This window comes from Podarcis cretensis, assembly GCF_951804945.1.
Source record: "Podarcis cretensis genome assembly, chromosome: 9".
Lineage (NCBI taxonomy): Eukaryota > Metazoa > Chordata > Lepidosauria > Squamata > Lacertidae > Podarcis > Podarcis cretensis.
Window position 1 is genome coordinate 56,021,202 of NC_137178.1, and position 19,034 is coordinate 56,040,235.

Sequence of the window (19,034 nt, forward strand, 5' to 3'; positions counted from 1 at the left end):
CACTTGTAAGCACAACCTGTTTAGTTTTTAAAAATGTCTCAGGATGGCGACTGGCCTTTCTGTTTGCGCTGTGAGTAATATGAGTAATAAAACTAAATTGCTTCCTCCTCCTCTAGGTATTCCAGTGAGCTTCACCTTACTCGACTGAAGGGAACAGAAGGAGGCGTATACACATTTTTTGTGTCCAACTCAGATGCCAACTCCTCTATAGCATTTAATGTCTATGTGAACAGTAAGTAGAAAAGAGCAGTCTGCAATATTTCTTTATTACAGTTCACTGCATTTAACAAAACACATTGTACATGCAAGGCATCACAGTGATTAATGGGCACCTTGTAAAACATGGTTTTGCAAATTGGGAGCTAGCCCCAGGTGTGAGCGCTCTTTCCTTTCTCCCATCTCAAGAACAATCCCTCCTCTCTTCCCTTCTTGGCATTAAACGTGTTTTTAGTTTTCCATGCCGGCAGTGTTCTCTCCAAACTCTGGTTTTCGATTCTCCTCTAGCTTCACTTCTTTACGTTAACCATTGTTTAGCTAGACATGGCTAATCATGTTCTCTCAGAGTGATGGTTTGCAGACCATGGTTTCAAACTGTGGTTTTAGGGATACCATAGGAAAGGGAAGGGGAAACAGAAAAGAGTGTGCATTGTTTCTTAAGACTGTTTTCTGGTTTGCAAAATACTGAGTAAATCTTGACTAGCCCTATAAATGTTTTTTTTTTAAAAAAAAAAAAAGGTTCAACATTCATAAATATATACTACTGCAAATTGGGTAGCTAATGTGGTGTCTTTTAGGTGTTGCTAAACTACAATTCTAGTCATCTCTAGCCATTGGACATGCTGACAGGGGCTGAAGGGAGCTGTATTCCAACAGCTTCTGGAAGGGGGTCGCGTTAGGCATCCCTGCCTTGAATCAACTGTATATCTCATTCATTTCCAAGGGACAAGTTTTCCTGAGCTTAGACTAAATACTTTACAAGCTATAAGGCCTTCAAAATTCAGAAAACATTATTCCTCCCCTCCTACATATTTGGCAGAAATGTAGTGGACTACTACTAGGTTACTTAAAGCAAACAACCGGCTAACCTAGTTCTGCTGTCAGAATAAAATACTTAATGCTAGCAGACATGCCAATCTCTGCATACACAATATAACTCTATAAACATTTGAATCACATTCCCCTCTCTCAAAGAATTCTGGGCACTGTAGATATAGTGTGTAGGCAGATTAAAAGTCTCAGAAATGGTATGGTGCGCAGTGTTCAACTAAATTCAGGTAGGTAGCCGTGTTGGTCTGACGCAGCCAAAATAAATTTTAAAAACTGTCCAGTAGCACAAGCAACATTAGTAGACTAAGTTTGTTCTGGGTATAAGCTTTCGTGTGCATGCATACTTCTTCAGCTAAACTGAAATAGAAGTCACCAAGAGTAGACCCATTGAAATGAGTGGACCTAACTTAGTCACGTTTCCTTAATTTCAGCGGGTCTATTCGGAGTACATCTTAGCTGAATACCACCCTACTGTCTGTTCTCAGCCGGCAAGACTTACATGGTCTAAAAGGTTTTTGTAGGTTGCAGCTGTCTCTCTCTCCTGTGCAGCTGCCTTGCTTCTTCTGACTGACAGGGTTTTAGAATCAACGTGTAAATTAAGGAAGGATTACTTGGTGCACTTGTATCATAGCCAGTTTCAGAGTGCACACAGCCCATATACACATATTTAGTGTTCATTATCACCTTTGTATCCCAGGCTCCAACCAAGGACTGGATTATATCATTTTGACTTCAGTCTTGTGGGGGAGGTTAGTGGTTCTCAAACTTTTTTTCCTCTGGGCCACACTTTCAGAATAAAAATTTGCTTGCACCATGCCATTTAAAAAAAAATTATTGAAATACTTTGGGGAGAGGGGAGAAACAACTAGCAGTGCTTAATTTATAACATAGAACACAACTGCTGTATGATATGGTCATGGGACATCCAGAAAGTATAAAACAATAAGAACATGAATCATTCCAAAAATATAATGATAAACAAGCTTCTTACACATGTACCTTAAGTATATATGTAAGCTCGATGAAAGGCGTGAGCTTGCTTTTGCTAGGTAATCTCATTTATATTAGGTCTAATTTGAGACATGCAAACTCTCATCTTCTCATGAGCACAAAGAAGCCTTTCTGTTTTCTAATCTTTCATGTTGAATCTTCCTTGCCACATTTGCCCTCCTTTCCTGCCACGCCAGGGTGGTGTGCCATAGCCTTTGAGAACCACTGGTCTAAGACATAGCGAGTACCCCGTTATTAGAAATCTACATGGGTGATCAGATTTTTGAATATTACTGCTAGCCCAAGTCCTAGAATATCCTCCTCCTCTTCTTGCTTTTCTTCCTTTGCTGATGACATCATCAAGTATAGCCAAAGGAATGTAATGAAACACCGATCCAAACATGGACCAGTGCTAGCTGGTGTGGGGAGAGATACCCTCCCATACCGTTGCATTTTTCAACTTTCAATTTCCAAAAATGACGGGTGCTAAAAAGTTGTAACATGACTGGGGAATTCAAAAGATATTTTGGTTAAATTAATACATTTTGGCATAGAAATAATTAAAAATGCTTGCCAAGTACTTACAGATTTTTTAATATCAATGTAATTTTTATTATTTAGCATTATCTGACATTTTCAGAAGGTAAAATTATTTGGTTTCCCAAAAGCAGTTTATGTGCTTCTTCATCAAACATAGACTTACCAAGCTAAATGTTGTCCAGTCACAAAAATAAAAGCAGATTTGAATACCTCACACTCAAAAACAATATTTTTAAGACCCCTAACTGAAGAAATTTTCAAAAACTAAGTTTCACCCTCTAAAATGACACTCCCTACTCTCACAGCCTCATTCTGGGAGCATTTTTTAAAAAAAAATTTTTTACAGGGACTGGCTTGATTCACTCCACTGTTTTTAATTATCTCCAATATCAGGAAAAAAACAACAATGAGGCTAATGGCTATGTATTGCTCACTGCTTCAGCTGCAACAAATTAATTATTGAACATTTCATTAAGCTGTTTTGCATAGTTCCATCCTCTTGTCAATAATCAGCCATAAAGCGCTTTAAATCTCTAATTTCATTAGTTTATTAAGTGCTATTGAGCTACCAGCAAGGCAGATTCCAAGCACGGTTGAAGAGAGCTTAAAGAAGTTACTTTCCTACTTTTGCATCTCCGTAGTCGTCACTTCAACACCATTGAGTCAATTTGCGTTACTTTTATTGCCAGTTTCCTTCTCCCTCCTAATTACTAGAGGCAAATAAATATTTAAGATTGCGTGGTGGCAATATGTACGTTCTCACCATCGCACTCTGGAGAGGAATTTGTCACCCACAGGCCCAGAGCTATGCACTTCAGTGCATACATTGGATAGAAAGACTGGATGTGCCATTGCCACTCCAGTTTGCAGCACACAGAGAGGCACATTAGTTGGTGCAGAAGGTTGCACCAGAAGCTTCTGCTCTCATGTGACAGCTAGGAGCAACCAGTGGAGAGGGTGGGTGGAGTGGACCTGGCCTCCTGGCAGGGCCATCACCACTGCAGAGCATTTCAGGGTGGTGGTAAGGTGTGGACGATGCAGCCGAACCAATCCAATACTCCCGTCATTGCACCCAAACCTTGCCATCCCCCTTGCACCCACACCATCTTAGTATATGGCAGTGATGTCACTGCTAGGAGACCAGGTTTGTGGTGCTGCCCCTCTGGCAAATAGCTACTCTATCTGCCCAATGTGGAAATGTTCAAGCAGGGTTACAGCTGACACCGAACCCACTGGACATGAAGTTGCATGTCTTGTTTAGCAGATGCCATCTTGGGATAGAGTCATTATATATGTCTCTCTCCAGCTAGCCTTCTTTTGCCCATGCTCAGTATCCGTCCACCCACCCTTGGGTGACAGTATAGGATTTTTTATATTTTTTGGTCTGCCAGCTATGTTGGCACTGGAGGAATTACGGTTTTTTGCTTCTTCTGCACTGTTAACCTAGCTTAGACTTTTGGCAGCATTGATATGGGAAGCTGATTACAGTAGTACCTCGGGTTACATACGCTTCAGGTTACATACACTTCAGGTTACAGACTCCGCTAACCCAGAAATAGTACCTCGGGTTAAGAACTTTGCTTCAGGATGAGAACAGAAATCGCATGACGGCGCAGCAGCAGTAGGAGGCCCCATTAGCTAAATTGGTCTTCAGGTTAAGAACAGTTTCAGGTTAAGAACAGACCTCCGGAACGAATTAAGTATGTAACCAGAGGTACCACTGTAATTAGAACAGAGGGGGGACATTTTTTTGCAATGGGTACAATTGCTAACAGCAACATTATCCTACTTATAAATAAATAAGAGATGCTGATATTATTTTACTCGCTTAGGGGTATTAACAGAACCACACAATTCCTATGCTTAAAATATTTATTTACCCAAAGTGGTTGACGAAGGATTAAAATGGCTTTTATGACTCGGCAAGTGGGTGTAAAACTATTAAAGACTAAAACAATTAGCTGGTTTCGTTTAATAAAGTTGTAGACCTGGTTTAACCCACTGATGAGTGTCTGGTCCCCTTATGTCGTTCGTGCTCACATCACGAATGGAAGCCGTGGCCAAGCCTTTTATGTAGCTCAGAAATGAGCAGAGGCAGAAACAGAGTTCACCCCAGCGTTCTCAGAGTCAACCCAAAAGCAACTGGAGATACTGGCAAAAGTCTCTTGATCTTGGTTGGGCTTGGAAACTGATTTCAGGGGCATATAAAAGCCCACCTCAAAGGAGAGGTGACCTTTACAATTCCAGCCGAACTCATTTCAACAAATCCTGAACTCATTTCATCCCCCAGTTTGTTTACATACCCAGGAACGGATCAAGAGACTGAAAATGAATTGAGTAATCTTAAACAAAACTCCCTTGGCTCATCTCTTTCACCCCAGGACCAACAAAGCTGAAGGGGTGGCTCTTCAATAAGTAATTTTAATGAGGCATTTAAAAATGTATTCTAAACTCTGGAAGACTTTTCATCCTGAAAATACATCCAGTTCTGTAATTATTTGAAATCCATATTTGCTGCCAAAAGCCCAATGAATAAACAGTTGAAACGGTTTCCTGGGAATATATTTGCAGAACTCCCATTAACTTTGGTGACAGTTCCACAAACAGGAGAGCCAAACAGAACTTGGCCCTCAGTCCTTATGCAGATAGGTACATTCATTATGTATCAAGTAATGGCTGCAGCTGCTTTTGGGTAGAATGGTATCTGAAAGTGGCCTGTGTTGCAGTCAGTGACTTGTTCAGTTGTACCTGGATCCTGGTGGTAGGAATGGAGGACATAAAACTAATTTTAAAACAGGCACACACTGCATGTGTGAAACACAGCAGACCTCAACATAGTAGTTAAACATTCAGTTCCGGCAGCCTCCTTCAATCCATATATATTCTGTCTTAATTGACTTGCGTCTCAGGTGTCTGTGTGCATGTTATCTTACCAAGGCTAGTTGCAAATGAAAAAGAAGTAATGAAGGGAGTACCTAGGTTCTGAGTTTGTTTACTCCCGTACAGTCGTGCCTCGCAAGACGAAATTAATTTGTTCTGCGAGTTTTTTCGTCTTGCGATTTTTTTCGTCTTGCGAAGCACGGATTTTGGAAAAGCTTCAAAAATCACCAAAGTCTTCAAAAACCTCAAAAAAGGCTACCACACCGCGTGCTATGAGTTGTCAAGTCGCAACTGCACCCCCTGAATGCACGGTTTTAAGAAAAAGGAAACAAACTTGCAAGACAAAGGAAACAAACTTGCAAGACGTTTCCGTCTTGCGAAGCAAGCCCATAGGGAAATCCGTCTTGCGAAGCAACTCAAAAAACGAAAAACTCTTTCGTCTTGCGAGTTTTTCGTCTTACGAGGCATTCGTCTTGCGAGGTACCACTGTATATGAAAACAGGTCTCGCATCAGTTTCAATCCAAGTACCCTGGCATAACTGAATCAAGGAGTCATAGCCTTAAGGCGTATCTGCACCAGCTTTTCATTGGAACTAAGGAGGAAACTGGATGAGATGCTATGCATGCAATTAGCAATATTTCAGTGGCTTTTTAAAAGGTAAATAGGAGGGTGGGCAGCATGACCCAGATTGGGATCCTGGGGGAGAGGGTGGCTTTAATCTGTTGTAATCTCAGGGGTGTGGAGCAAAATATACATTAGGGGGCTTAGTTTGGTCAGAATCGAGTATACACTTCCAGAGTTAACACTTAAATACATTACTTCTGGTAAATAAGCCAGGGCTGTTAAAATTTGTGTCCCAAATTTTATTGTCTATGCCCTATCTGAAACCAAAGGGGGGTGCATTGGTTGCCAGATGTGAATCCCCCCCCAGCTCTCCTACCCCACTAAGGTTAGTATCTACAAAATGCCCTCTGCTGCAGAATGCAGGAATCACTTGGTTACAGGGTTGAGTAGGCAAAGAGGCAACCTTTTAGGTAACCTGGACCCAAGCTGCCTAGGGCTTTGTACACCAGTGCACCCTGAATTTAGCCCAGTAGCTCATTGGCATTTAGAAGGCACTGGCTGAAGTTCCCAAACCGTTGTCAAGGGCAGGCAGTTTTAGATGTTGCTCTGTAAACTTGTGTTCCCAACCCAGCATAAGATCAGGCTGCAAAATCCAGTGAACAGTCAAGTATCTTAGGCATGATGGGGGCTGCGAGGAACAGTATTCATCAATGCGATTGCTTGGGAGTTGAATAAATAAGAGAGCTCTTCTCTTGCCTGAAGCTGTTTTTTCCCCTTGACGCTCCCTCTGACCAGGATGTGCATGACCGGCGAGTTCGGCACTCAGTTGAGTCATGTTGCGAATCCAGCCTGGCGATTTTGCAAAAGGGTTGGTTGGTTTGCTATTTTGACTGAAGTGTTGCATGCAAATACAGAGGGGAAGACGGATTTTCAGTTCCTGTAACATAATCCTTGGGCGGGGGCGGTTTGCAAAAGAAAAGTGAATACACACAGAAGCTAAGGCCCCTCTATGCATAATCTCAAAACATATAAATCATCCAAGTGTTTAGAAGTTATACACCTGGTGAAGAGCTGACCTGTTGCGTCTCGACTATAGTTTTAAAAATTTGTAACCTCCATGGAGGCAAGAACACTTCCCTTGAGTGTGTGCTTGGCATGCATTGGCTCAGACAGTGGCTTATGGATGAATTCATGGCTGAGAGTTGTGCTGGAGATCTCCTGGCTCATAGCGGATGCCATTAGTCTGCTACAGCGTTTGAGCAGGCTGCTCTGCTCCCCTCAATCCTTCAAGCACTCCTCCTCCTTTCTCTGTCCATAAGACTCCATTAACCTTCCTTCAGCAGTGCAGTGGGTTCTATCAGGCGCAGGCAGTGGTTTTCCCCTACTGAGGATGGGACTATGTTGAAGGGCCTTCTTCCTTTGGAATTGACAGAAACAGAGATTCTGGGGCCGGTAGTCCCAGTCTCTTGCCCAATGAAGATGTTCCAACACGGACCAGGAAGAATCTCAACTGCCTACCTTAACCTTCCCTCTGGCGCCAGTAAGATTCTCAGCTTTTGAGAGGGAAAGGGAGGCAGTAGCAAAGGGTACTTTGCAAGCATCCTCTGGGCTTTTGGCGAGTATTTGAATTGAACGCTCTCAAAAACCCGGGGCTTTTGCAAGCATTACTCTGAGTGCTCCCAAAGTCAAAGTCTTTGTTTTGTGCTTGAGGATTTAGAATGAGTGGGACTGTCAAGATTGCATTGGCCTCAGTTCCTGCTAGAGCTGTCCAGGTCCTCCATTAACTAAATCCTTACAGGATGTTATGGAAAAGTTTTGTCAAAAGTCTTTTCCTTGGTGTACCTGTTCTTCAGATGCCTTTTCAAAGACAGCTAGAACAAATGTCTGTAAATCCTATTTATTGCTGCTGTCTTCCCCATGGGCTCTGATAATAATCTTTTAAATGCAGCAGTGCTGCGATTTCTTAAATGTAATAAAAGAAAGTGTCATGTCTTGGAAAAGGAAGCAGAAGGCCACAGACCTTAATCGACAGAGAAACTTACATTAGGTATGTAACAGCATAGCAAGCCCGTAATATTCATTTTCCTTCATGGGATGCCTCTTTGTAAAAAGCAGTTGAGCAGTTGCCCTGAAATCTCTTTAAGGTACCTTAGCTCTACTCATGCTAAATACTGGACATAATTAGTAGTCTCAAGCATCAGCCTTTTTCCAACACCTCCGTTTCGAGTAGAAACAAGAGGTCAACTTGAGACCAATATGAACCTGCGGGAAGACTATACAGTGGTACCTTGATTCTCAAACTTAATCCATTCCGGGAGTCCATTCAACTCCCGAAACGGTTTGAAAACCAAGGCGTGGCTTCCAATTGGCTGCAGGAGATTCCTGCAGTCAAGCAGAAGCCACATCGGACATTCGGCTTCCAAAAAAATTTCGCAAACTGGAACACTTCTGGTTTTGCGGCATGCGGGAGCCGATTTGTTCGGGTACAGTGGTGCCCCACAAGACGAATGCCTCGCAAGACGGAAAACCCGCTAGACGAAAGGGTTTTCCGTTTTGGAGGTGCTTCGCAAAACGAATTTCCTATGGACTTGCTTCGCAAGACGAAAATGTCTTGCGAGTTCCTGCGGGGGTTTTTTCCTCCCCCTCCCCTTTTCTAAGCCGCTAAGCCACTTATCTGCTTATTCACTAAGCCGCTAAAAGCCGCTAATAGTGCTAATCCACTAAGCCGTCAATGGGCTTGCTTCGCAAGACGAAAAAACCGCTAGACGAAGAGACTCGCGGAACGGATTAATTTTGTCTTGCAAGGTACCACTGTATAGGTTTATGAAAATCAATGGTATTTTTTTCTACTTCCTGTTTTAACTTCTTTACATTCCTGTTGATATTGACTTGGTTGTTCCCCTCCTTCTTTTTTTGCAAGATTTCTTTGTAACATATTGGGGCCGGGGGGTGGACCTTGCAGAGAAGCAGCACCCATGGTCTCAGGACACAAAGCGGCCATAGAACACCTAGTTCTATCCTTCGAGTGCTGTTGACTAGCAAGACTTGCTGGGATAAACACTGCAAAATGCTTTGATGCGTGGGGAAAATGATGGCCATTTCCTAAGATGAATATTATGTTTCTTTTTGCACAGCCAACACAGGTTTACTCAGAAGTAACACTGTGTTCAGTAGGGCTTACTTGTAGGGAAAGCATTTGTCGGTGCCTTGGGGGCAGATGCTTAATTTATTGGCAGACGTTTTCAAGATATTTCTAGTATTTGGGCCAAAGTATGAATGCACAGTCATAAGGAGATCTAAGGAATGACTATATATCTGTCCATTTTATTTTCAGCCAAACCGGAAATTGTTACTTCAGACAGGCTCAGCAATGGCATGCTCCACTGTGTTGCTGCTGGGTACCCTGCCCCCAAAATAGACTGGTATTTCTGCACAGCAGCTGAGCAAAGGTGAGTGAGCCAAATCATTTCCAGCATGCGTTTTGTCTTTGGGTTAGATCTTCAGCGCAATAAATTAATATGCTCAGAAACAAATGTTCGGATGAGTGGCGTGTTCATATGGGTAGAAGGGCAAGGGCGATACAAATGATATATTTTTCTAATAAAATGAAATAAAGAAATACTCTGCCTGTACGTCATGTGCTCTACAGCTCTGAATCAGCCACTGGAGAGTCGCTTGAAAAGTGAGGAATGGGTTTTATGGCTTGGTTTCCCAACCTTGCCTGCCCCCAGTGCCTAACAGAGGCTGTCAGCCAATCGTGTTGCCACAAAAGTGTCATTGAAATTCTACTCAGTATTGATCCAGGGTAGATTCCAATGTATAGTTAGCAGAGTAACAACTTGAACACATTGCAGGATCCCCCAAAAATAGACCAGAGACAATTACATTTTATCCAGCAAAACTTTACTGCTACTGAAGGCAGATGAGCATAATGGTCACAAATCCAATACATTCAGGATTGGCACTGTCCATAACAAATCCAGTTGCAGCAGACTTAACTTAAACTTACAATAACTTATAGTAAGTCTAAACCTTAACACTAAGCATACCATGTACTATAGCTGTCAACTTTTCCCTTTTCTTGCAAGGAATCCTATTCAGAATAAGGGAATTTCCCTTTAAAAAAGGGAAACGTTGACAGCTATGGCATGTACTACACCTGAAGGAAAAGAGATAGAAAGAGAAAGTGAAACCCAGGCTCCTTCTGGCCTTCCTTTTATAGTCAGCATGACCTTGACAGAGGTAAGAGAACCAGTTTAGGCCAGCTCTACTCAGCTTCTCTGAAAGAATAACCCAAACATCATGAACCTGCTACTTGTTTCTTTCACATACAGAAACTTCCAGAACCCTCTTGAAATGGGAAAGTTCTCTACATATCAGATCAATACTTTCTGCACTAAGAAATGCAAACTGACAAAAAATCCCTTTCTCCATAGGACTGTTCAGGTGGAAACATACGTAGGAGCTATTCAGATGAACCTTTCTACACACAGCCTCAGGGAACACGAGAAGTGAGCAAAACCCACCCCTGCTAGCAGAAGCCAGCCATGCCCTCCCAGCAGTCGTGCATAGAGCTGTACACAAATACAACTCTTTGCAATTGTTTTTATTTAATAATATAATTTATAATGAATTTCCTTTTTTTTTTTTACAAATTAACTTCAAATGGAACAGTTACATCATTTCATGTATTGACTTCCCACCTATGCCTCAACAGTGTTTATGTTCAAAACCTTTTCTACTGCAGTCTTTCAAACTCTTTATCTATTACAAAAATCTGCCTAATACAATTACTTTATCATTTTTCTCCCACTGCTCCCTATCTCGAATCCTGCTCATTTGACTGTATTTTTTCAGTATTTTTTTTTCAAATGCTCCACAAAACCCTCATTCTTCTATAAAAAAGTCCATCTTTTCGATATCTTGATATTGCTGTCAGCTTTGCCTTTTCGGTATAGTCCATTATTTTTTTAAGCCATTCCCCCATCGTTGGAACCTTCTCTAGCTTCTATCGTCACGTACCTAAGTGATTTGGTCATTTTCTTTGGCATGTCCATCCCTATTATCCCTATGAGAAAAGCTTCAGGTCTTTGGGGGATAAAGCCCATTTAAACATCATCTTCGTTTCATTATATATCATTTCCCAGAAGCCTTTAGTTTTTGTGTTTTTTGTTTTTTTGTTTTTTTACATATCCACCACTACTCTTTGCAATTGGGAGCAGTTCTCAAAGATAAGCCCTAGACATGCATAGCTGTACACATTTAGGTCCCTTTCACTGCCCCTATGGCCCTTGAGAAGCATGGCACGTGGATTTGTCAGGAGCAGGGTTAACAGGTCTGGTTCCTCCATGCATATTTGTGGGAAGGTTCATTGGAATAGGTCCCATGTTTCCTTTGCCCATCGGCTGGCAACTGAGGGACCAGTCAGCATCTCTCAGCGAACTGGCTTAGGCTAGGACGACTCCGCATTCTAACACACTCACTATGCTAAGTAGCCTTACTTATGGCAGGACTTTTCTATGGTTCGCTTCTTGCTCTTTTCTTGAAGGAATCACTATAATTTATGACTAAACATTAAGGGCCAAACATGGACTTCTGAGGGCTTACACTCACTTGCAGCCGGGCTGTTCTTGGCCCTAATGATTTAACCCCGTAGAATGACAATTACAAAATAGCTCCCGTGTATGGCTATTATCTTTTGGATTTATCATGTAATAACACAATTTTCCAGGACACAGGGTAATTAGATTTTCATTTACAGACAGTAGATTATAGGGTAAATGTGTCTTGTAAGCTTGTGGGGAGAAAGAGAATTAACTACAAAGGTAATTACCAAGTTTCTAAGAAGATTGTATGTACTTTCAGTGCAGGTAGAGGATTTGCAAACAAGATTATAAAGCACTTGCTTATTTTGACAGTGTTCTAAAGACATTCTTGCTAGCAGATAATGTGTTTCCTATATGAATCATTTTTCACAAGTTATTCTTTCCTAAGTTTACTTTTGAGGTGTGCATTTTTCATCCACAGCAACGGGCAACGTTTCTCAACTCTGTATATATGCTCCATCCTAAAAAGGATTTTAAATTGCGACATTGTAGTAGATAATGAAAAAAGAGCATTCTGCCAGCTAAAAACCACTTTTAGGACGGCCTTAGTTTTCTCTGTATCAGAAACAGAGGTTTCTGCGGAGAGCCTTCAGGCCCAGCCGAAGACATTTTGCTGCCTACAGCAAGAGACAAAACAGCTGCCTGATTCCAATCCGTATATAAAGAAACTGACTGGACAGTCAGTCAGTTTTTATTGTATATAGCCAGAGGCCTTTGCAATGGACGACAGAGAAGAAAAGGAAACTTTTATCTTAAATCATACACATAACCTGTAGCAGTTTGCAACATGAAAAGAATTTTACAACATTAAGACTTAAGATTGGAGTGCATTCACATAGCTGGAACAGAACTTCTTGGCTGCAGGTGCAAATCTGGCTACCTGGTGTGTAATATATAGGTGTTCATCTGCTAGGAGTTCAACAGTCACTTTTTGTATGGATCAACCTGGAAGCCAATTAAGAATTGGCGATATAAATTTTCCTCTAGGCGTTGTATGCAGGGGCCAAATCAGCAGGTAGTGTTTGATGTCCTCTACCGGACTGCATCCATGTATACTTTTGCGATCCATATGGAGAATTCCCCAATATCTCCTCTCTAAATATGCCGAGGGCATCTGTCGGAATCTTAGTTCTACAAAGGCCCTGCGTAGTTGTGGGAAGGTCAGGGTCTCAAGGTAACAGGGCCTTGTGTGAACGGTCTTAATTTGCTCAAAGAGGAGATATCCTAGAAAATGGTGCCTGCTGCCATCTTGGCTGAAAGTGCAACATAGCACAAAGGAAAAAATAGCCACCGGGAATGCACCACCATTTATGCTACTTTGAAATCTGGCATTAAATATATTACCCTTTGGATTATTGTAACGTTTTTAATGAATTGTCATAACAGGCTGTGAGCATTTTGTTGGCACACTTTGTTTTCCTGTTATATGTATTCTGAAAATTAATGAGAAGAGAAATGGGATAAGACCATGAAATCTAAAGTCATACTTTGTGGAAGATGCAAAATAGGCTTTTAAGCAGATTTACATAATTTGGGGCATGTTGTGTTAGAGAAATATGTATATATTTGACATTAGGCGCTATACATGCACTTCAGGCCTCTTGTGGGTGGGGGAGACAGACCAAAAATCAGAGGAAAAACGTTTTTACAAGAGAGATTTTGTTTCACCTTTTTGGAAACGCTGGAGAGTATGAGATATGAGATATTTTCCCTCTTAGAATGGGCAAAGCTTTTTAAGATGAGGTTTTACTCACTCAAAATGTATAGTACATGGGAATTTCCTGGGTGTTAAAAATGGATATTTATGTATGCCACTACTGCGGCCCGTGTTTTGTTAGTCCAAAAATGGAAAACAAGTGAGGTCCCAACTAAAGAAGAATGGCAACTTAAGCTGATGGAATATGTGCAGCTTTCAGACCTAACATATAGAATAAGAGAACAAGAAGAACATACATTTAAAGAGGATTGAAAAATGTTTATTGAATATATGGGGGGAAATTGTGTACACTTGAAAACGTTGGCAGCATTAAGATAAATTCAACAGTGCAAACAAGTTTTGTTTGATGTAGTAATGGAATACTGAATGGTTTAGTTTATGTAAAATTTGCAGGGATTTATGATATGCGAAATGAATCATGGAAAGAGAAGAAGGTAAGTCATTGACATTTTAAGGTTGTTTAAATGAATATTCTAAAGTGTAAAAAATATATATATATATAAAAAACAAAATGTATAGTACATAGATGTTAATGTTAGACAGTCTAGTACAGCATTAGGGAATGCTAATATAGATATAAACAAGATGCATTTCTTCACCTAAAGAAGCGATGGCCAAACTTGGCCCTCCAGCTGTTTTGGGACTACAACTCCCACCATCCCTAGCTAACAGGACCAGTGGTTTGGGAATTGTAGTCCCAAAACAGCTGGAGGGCCAAGTTTGGCCATCACTGACCTAAAGGGTGCTGCTATTTTCCTGGCATCAACATTCTGGATATTTTCTCTCTTGTCCACCAAGTTGGCTCACCCGGGTGAACTGTTTCTTCCAGGTGTTCAGATTCACCAAACATTTCACCAGTAGACGTGAAGACCAATTATAAAGATTCACCTTTTCCTCCTTTTGGGAAGATAGTTGTTGAAAGCACCGTGGATGCCAGCATGTTCAAGAATGGCACTGTTGCATGTGAAGCTTCCAACGACATTGCCAGGAGTGCTGCTTTTTTCAACTTTGCCATTAAAGGTAACTGGCAGCCCGAGTGATATTTGAAACGGCATACTGTGTTTATGCTGTAATCTCCCTGAGACGGAGAACACACCTTTTGGCTCATACCATAAAGCACTGTGTTCCTTGATGAGTCAAGGGCCAAGTCTCTTAATGCAAAAATTTAAGCCAGGCTTCTTTTGTGTGTGTCTTTCCAGAACAAATAAGCACCCACACCCTTTTCACTCCTTTGTTAATTGGCTTTGGAGTAGCGGCAGGACTGATGTGCATCACAGTCATCATTCTTGTGTACAAATATCTGCAGGTAAGAATTATGCATGTGGTTATACCACCCACAATCTTATTTTTTCCTTTACCTACGTTCACGGTTTTATGCACTCAACATGGTTGTGTCTCTCTTCCAGAAACCAAAATATGAGGTTCAGTGGAAAGTAGTTGATGAAATAAATGGAAACAACTATGTTTACATAGATCCCACGCAGCTTCCTTATGATGACAAATGGGAGTTTCCGAGAAACCGGCTAAGTTTTGGTTAGTTTACATGTATTTGACCTATAGAACTCTGTGCCAGCAGAACGGCATTGTTCCTGGAAGGGGATGGGGAATGTAGGACTAGTACTTCTTTTTTAAGAAGTCCTTTAAGGAGCTTGTGTCCTCTTCAGAGCAAGGTTAGACAGGTTACCTTCTTTGCACGTAACCATGGCTTGCCGAGAACGAACAAGCGTGTGGAAGGGAAATCACAGTCACTTCACTTCTCCCCTTGTCTTCCTGCTCCTGCACTACCTAAAGCTTAACTAAGTTTGGCTTAGTGTTGTGATTTCTGTTCTCCTCAGGTGAAGGTCTTAACCCGAGGTACTACTTCCGGGTTAGCAGAGTCTGTAACCCCAAGTGTTTGTAACCCGAGGTGTTTTGTAACCCGAGGTACCACTGTACTTCGTTACTGTTTTTTTACCTGCAACTGTTGTCAAATAGCGAAGACATAGAGACAGGAGAGATGGAATCAAAGAGGGAAAGGTTAAGTCAGATGTGCGGAACAAAGGGGAGCTGAGGGAAAATAAGGAACTGTAACTTTGGGCCCCAAAATATTAACAATAGTGTTGGACTTTTTGTAACAAATTTGCAGCCCCCCACCCTCTACCCAGATTCATGAAATAATGGAATTGACAGCTACTCGGTGGGACACTATTTCTGGATCTTACAATGGCCTATCCCTGCTTTAAATTTCTTTTAAAAATAGGAATTGGATCAGGTATTTTTTAATTGCATTGCTATCTGTTTGGTAGCAGCTTAATGTTTGGTTGTCGTTTTTTTAATACTCTGAAAATCCTTTAGGCAAGACTCTTGGAGCAGGAGCTTTTGGGAAAGTTGTTGAAGCCACTGCCTATGGTCTCTTCAAACCTGATGGAGCAATGAGAGTAGCTGTAAAGATGCTCAAACGTAAGTTCCCAACACCTTCATTGCAAGTTTTACTTATTTAAAAATCTCTCTCTTGCCCTGTCATCTCAAGGGTTCCCAAAGCTACATACATACCAAAAGATGAAAACCATACCTCATCGCTACAACCACCTAAAACACATTGCCTTCAGCACCAAATTCCTGCATAAATTGCCAGCTTCAAATATCTGAAGAGCTGCTATGCAGGAAATATTAGGGCATTAGTGCTCTGTTGTTCCAGAGGACAGAACTAGAATTGGTGGGTGGAAATTGCAGGGAAGTGGATCTCAGCTAAACGTTAGAAGGCGCCTCCTAATGGTACAAGTTGTTTGAGAGTGGAACACAGGCTGCCTTTGGAGGTGGTGGGTTCTCCTTTGTCAGAGGTGTTAAACAGAGGCTGGGCAGGCATCTGTCAGGGATGCTGCAGCTGCGTTCTGCGTTGTAGATACTTGATTGAATGCTGGGTTGGTCTAGATGATCTGGTATACCTTCTGGTTCTGTGAATCTAACTAGTAGAGTGTGAGACTGGAAGCGCCTCCTTGGGAAGGAAATTCCATAATGAATCTTCAGGAACGCTCCTTCCCACACACACACCAGTAGCCATTTGCCTAACTTCAGGAGGAAGTTTGAGGTGGGGTTGCCATCCAAGGATCTCCAAAATATGGAGCACAGTGTATGACCATAAGAAATGTATCCCATGTGTTAGAACACTGTAACGCATTGAATTAAATAGAGGTTTTTTCCAGTTATTGTACCCCTTGCAAGTAAATGTTCCTAAGATCAGAAACCAGTGTGGCAAGCCTAGTTTTAAGCAGAGCCTTCTTGGAAGACCTGAAAGCACATCGGGCCAGGAAGCAACCTGGAACACCTCATGGCATGTTCCTTTGCAACTCCCTTCTCCCTTTTTAAATCCACTGAATTTCTCATCTTTCAAAACAGAACAGAAAACAGAAACAGAAAAACATGTATGTTCCAGGTTTTTTTGTTTGTATAGTATTATTTTAGATTCAATGTTTGTAATTTTTGTTATGATTCTGCATTGAAAATAAAAAAAATTCAGAAAAAAGAAAAAAAAAGAAAAAAAAAGAATTTCTCATCTTTCTCTCTCCAGCCAGCGCCCATTTCACTGAGAAGGAAGCCCTGATGTCCGAGCTGAAAGTCCTGAGTTACCTTGGCAACCACATTAACATTGTCAATCTACTCGGAGCCTGTACAGTTGGAGGTACAGTTTTCAACATGTTGCTCAGTTTGGGGAGGCTTGAGGGGAAAGCTAGTAATGTTCACACACAGAGAGACGTCCTATTCTGGCATTCAGGCATCTTGTGTGTCGACAAGCAAATGAGGAGAAGTGGGGAGCGGTCTGTGCCCCCAAGCCCTGCCCCATATAGCAGTTCAGAGCCCTCCGTGAATTTGAGGGAGAAGGTGTGAAGCAGAGAGCCTCCTCCCATGGATGGTCCTCACAGGATGAAATCAAATTACACTGGGAGCCTCCCTGCTTCGGGGCATCAGTCTTAAACTTTAAACCAGTGGTTCCCAACTGGTGGATTGTGATCCCCAGGGGGTCCATGGCACCATTCACATAATGAAAACTACCATAGAGATAGCAAAAATTTCCAAAGTTGGGGGTCAATGGCTTGAAAAACAGGAGGTCCACGGGACTTAGCTAATTGGGATCCGCTGCTCTACACTGTGTACAAGTGACATTGGAGGGAGCTCGGTGGAGCAGCCCATCCTTGCTACTCCTCATGTGTTTGCTTACTCTGAAGGAGATCAAACGCTCCATTCTACACACAAGAGGAGGAGGCATCTGCAGGCTCAGGGGGACCCCAAGGTTTGTAGAAGTACACAAAACCCACCGAAGGAAAAACCCACAGGAGGGCAGGAAGCAATGGGCGGTTTGATGACTGAGCACACTTAGTGGTCGCCGGATGTCCATTGGGGGTGAGGGGGAAAGGGAACAGAGTGTCCTGAAAGAAGGCGAGCTTGACTGGGATACTGAAAAGGAGACCTCACAGCCCCAAGAGAAGGCTTGTGCTCTTTTCATAATACCTCACCCAGCATAAAGAACTCTAGTTATTGCTGTTATGGAAAATAGTTCCAGTTCTGTGTCAGTGGAGAGGGAACTATCCAGAATAAGTAGCACTGATACAGAACCCTATATTTGAAATCTCAGGCATCCGGTTCTTGAAATGACTTAGAGGCAGCCAGGCATTCAGAAAAACACATCTGTGATATAAAAACTTTAGAACTGTAGACGATTTGATTCTGCCCTTAAATTTCCCTTTTAATCATTTGAAAAGTCTGGAGCTTCTAGCTTTCTGTCTCAGTAGAGAGTTCTGTCTGAATGGTTCTCCCTCCCCCCCCCCATTACATTGAAGACTATAATATTTTATATAATTTCCAAAACATTACTATAAGAGCGAGAAGTCTACTGTAAACACGAGTGAATCAAAAGGATTAATGTTAGAAGCTTACATTTGGAACAGATAACTTCCTTCAGGAAGAGCTCCGGAATGAAACAGATGTGTCTGGTTTGCACCATTATCACAGAACTTACTTAATTTGTGTGTATGTGTGTTTCTTAACACTGCCGCCCTATTGATGTGTGAAAATAATTAATTGGGAATGACATCGTCTTAATTGGAAATAAGGCTCAGTGCCTGAATAGAGAATCCGCTGATGTAATTTCACCCTGACTTTTCAAGCTGAAACACTACTCTATAGTGTGATTTGAAATGGCCCCTTTTTGTACATGTAGCCAAATAATCGAGGGGCTTTTTGTTTGTTTGTTTGTTTCTGTTTTTAAATATGCCTGAGCTAGAATGGAAAACTCACCCACTGCTTTTGACTTCCTCTGCATCTGCAGGTCCCACTCTGGTCATCACAGAATACTGCTGCTATGGTGACCTTTTGAATTTTCTGAGAAGGAAACGTGATTCTTTTATTTGCCCGAAGCATGAAGAAACAGCTGTCTACAAGAACCTTCTCTATCAAAAAGAACACATGTAGTAAGGATGTGGTGCCAATATTTGTGGTCATTGCCAGGAAATCACAGTGTACCTTTTGTGCGCTTGTCCATTTGGGAGGGGAGTTGTTTTGTTGCTTTTCACAGCTTTGTACTCATTTTGTGTGAGGGGAGGGAGCATTTATTTATCACATTTCTTCTACTTCATGCTTCTGCTGAGGAATTCAGGATGGTGTACACAGAGGCTGTCCTATTTTACTATCACAACTACCTTGTGAGGTAGTCTGG

The 19,034-nt window shown here is 41.8% G+C and overlaps 1 protein-coding gene across 2 annotated transcripts in view; it reads left to right on the top strand.

Annotated features, from left to right (window-relative positions):
* Nucleotides 1-19,034, top strand: part of KIT (KIT proto-oncogene, receptor tyrosine kinase) — a 78,326-nt gene that overhangs the window by 48,599 nt on the left and 10,693 nt on the right. For both annotated transcript variants that reach the window (XM_079990001.1, XM_079990002.1), the window contains 8 exons: nucleotides 117-232; nucleotides 9,357-9,471; nucleotides 14,175-14,365; nucleotides 14,545-14,651; nucleotides 14,752-14,878; nucleotides 15,680-15,784; nucleotides 16,893-17,003; nucleotides 18,648-18,789. In XM_079990001.1, coding sequence (XP_079846127.1) covers nucleotides 117-232; nucleotides 9,357-9,471; nucleotides 14,175-14,365; nucleotides 14,545-14,651; nucleotides 14,752-14,878; nucleotides 15,680-15,784; nucleotides 16,893-17,003; nucleotides 18,648-18,789 — 1,014 coding nt within the window. The remainder of the gene's footprint in view (nucleotides 1-116; nucleotides 233-9,356; nucleotides 9,472-14,174; nucleotides 14,366-14,544; nucleotides 14,652-14,751; nucleotides 14,879-15,679; nucleotides 15,785-16,892; nucleotides 17,004-18,647; nucleotides 18,790-19,034) is intronic.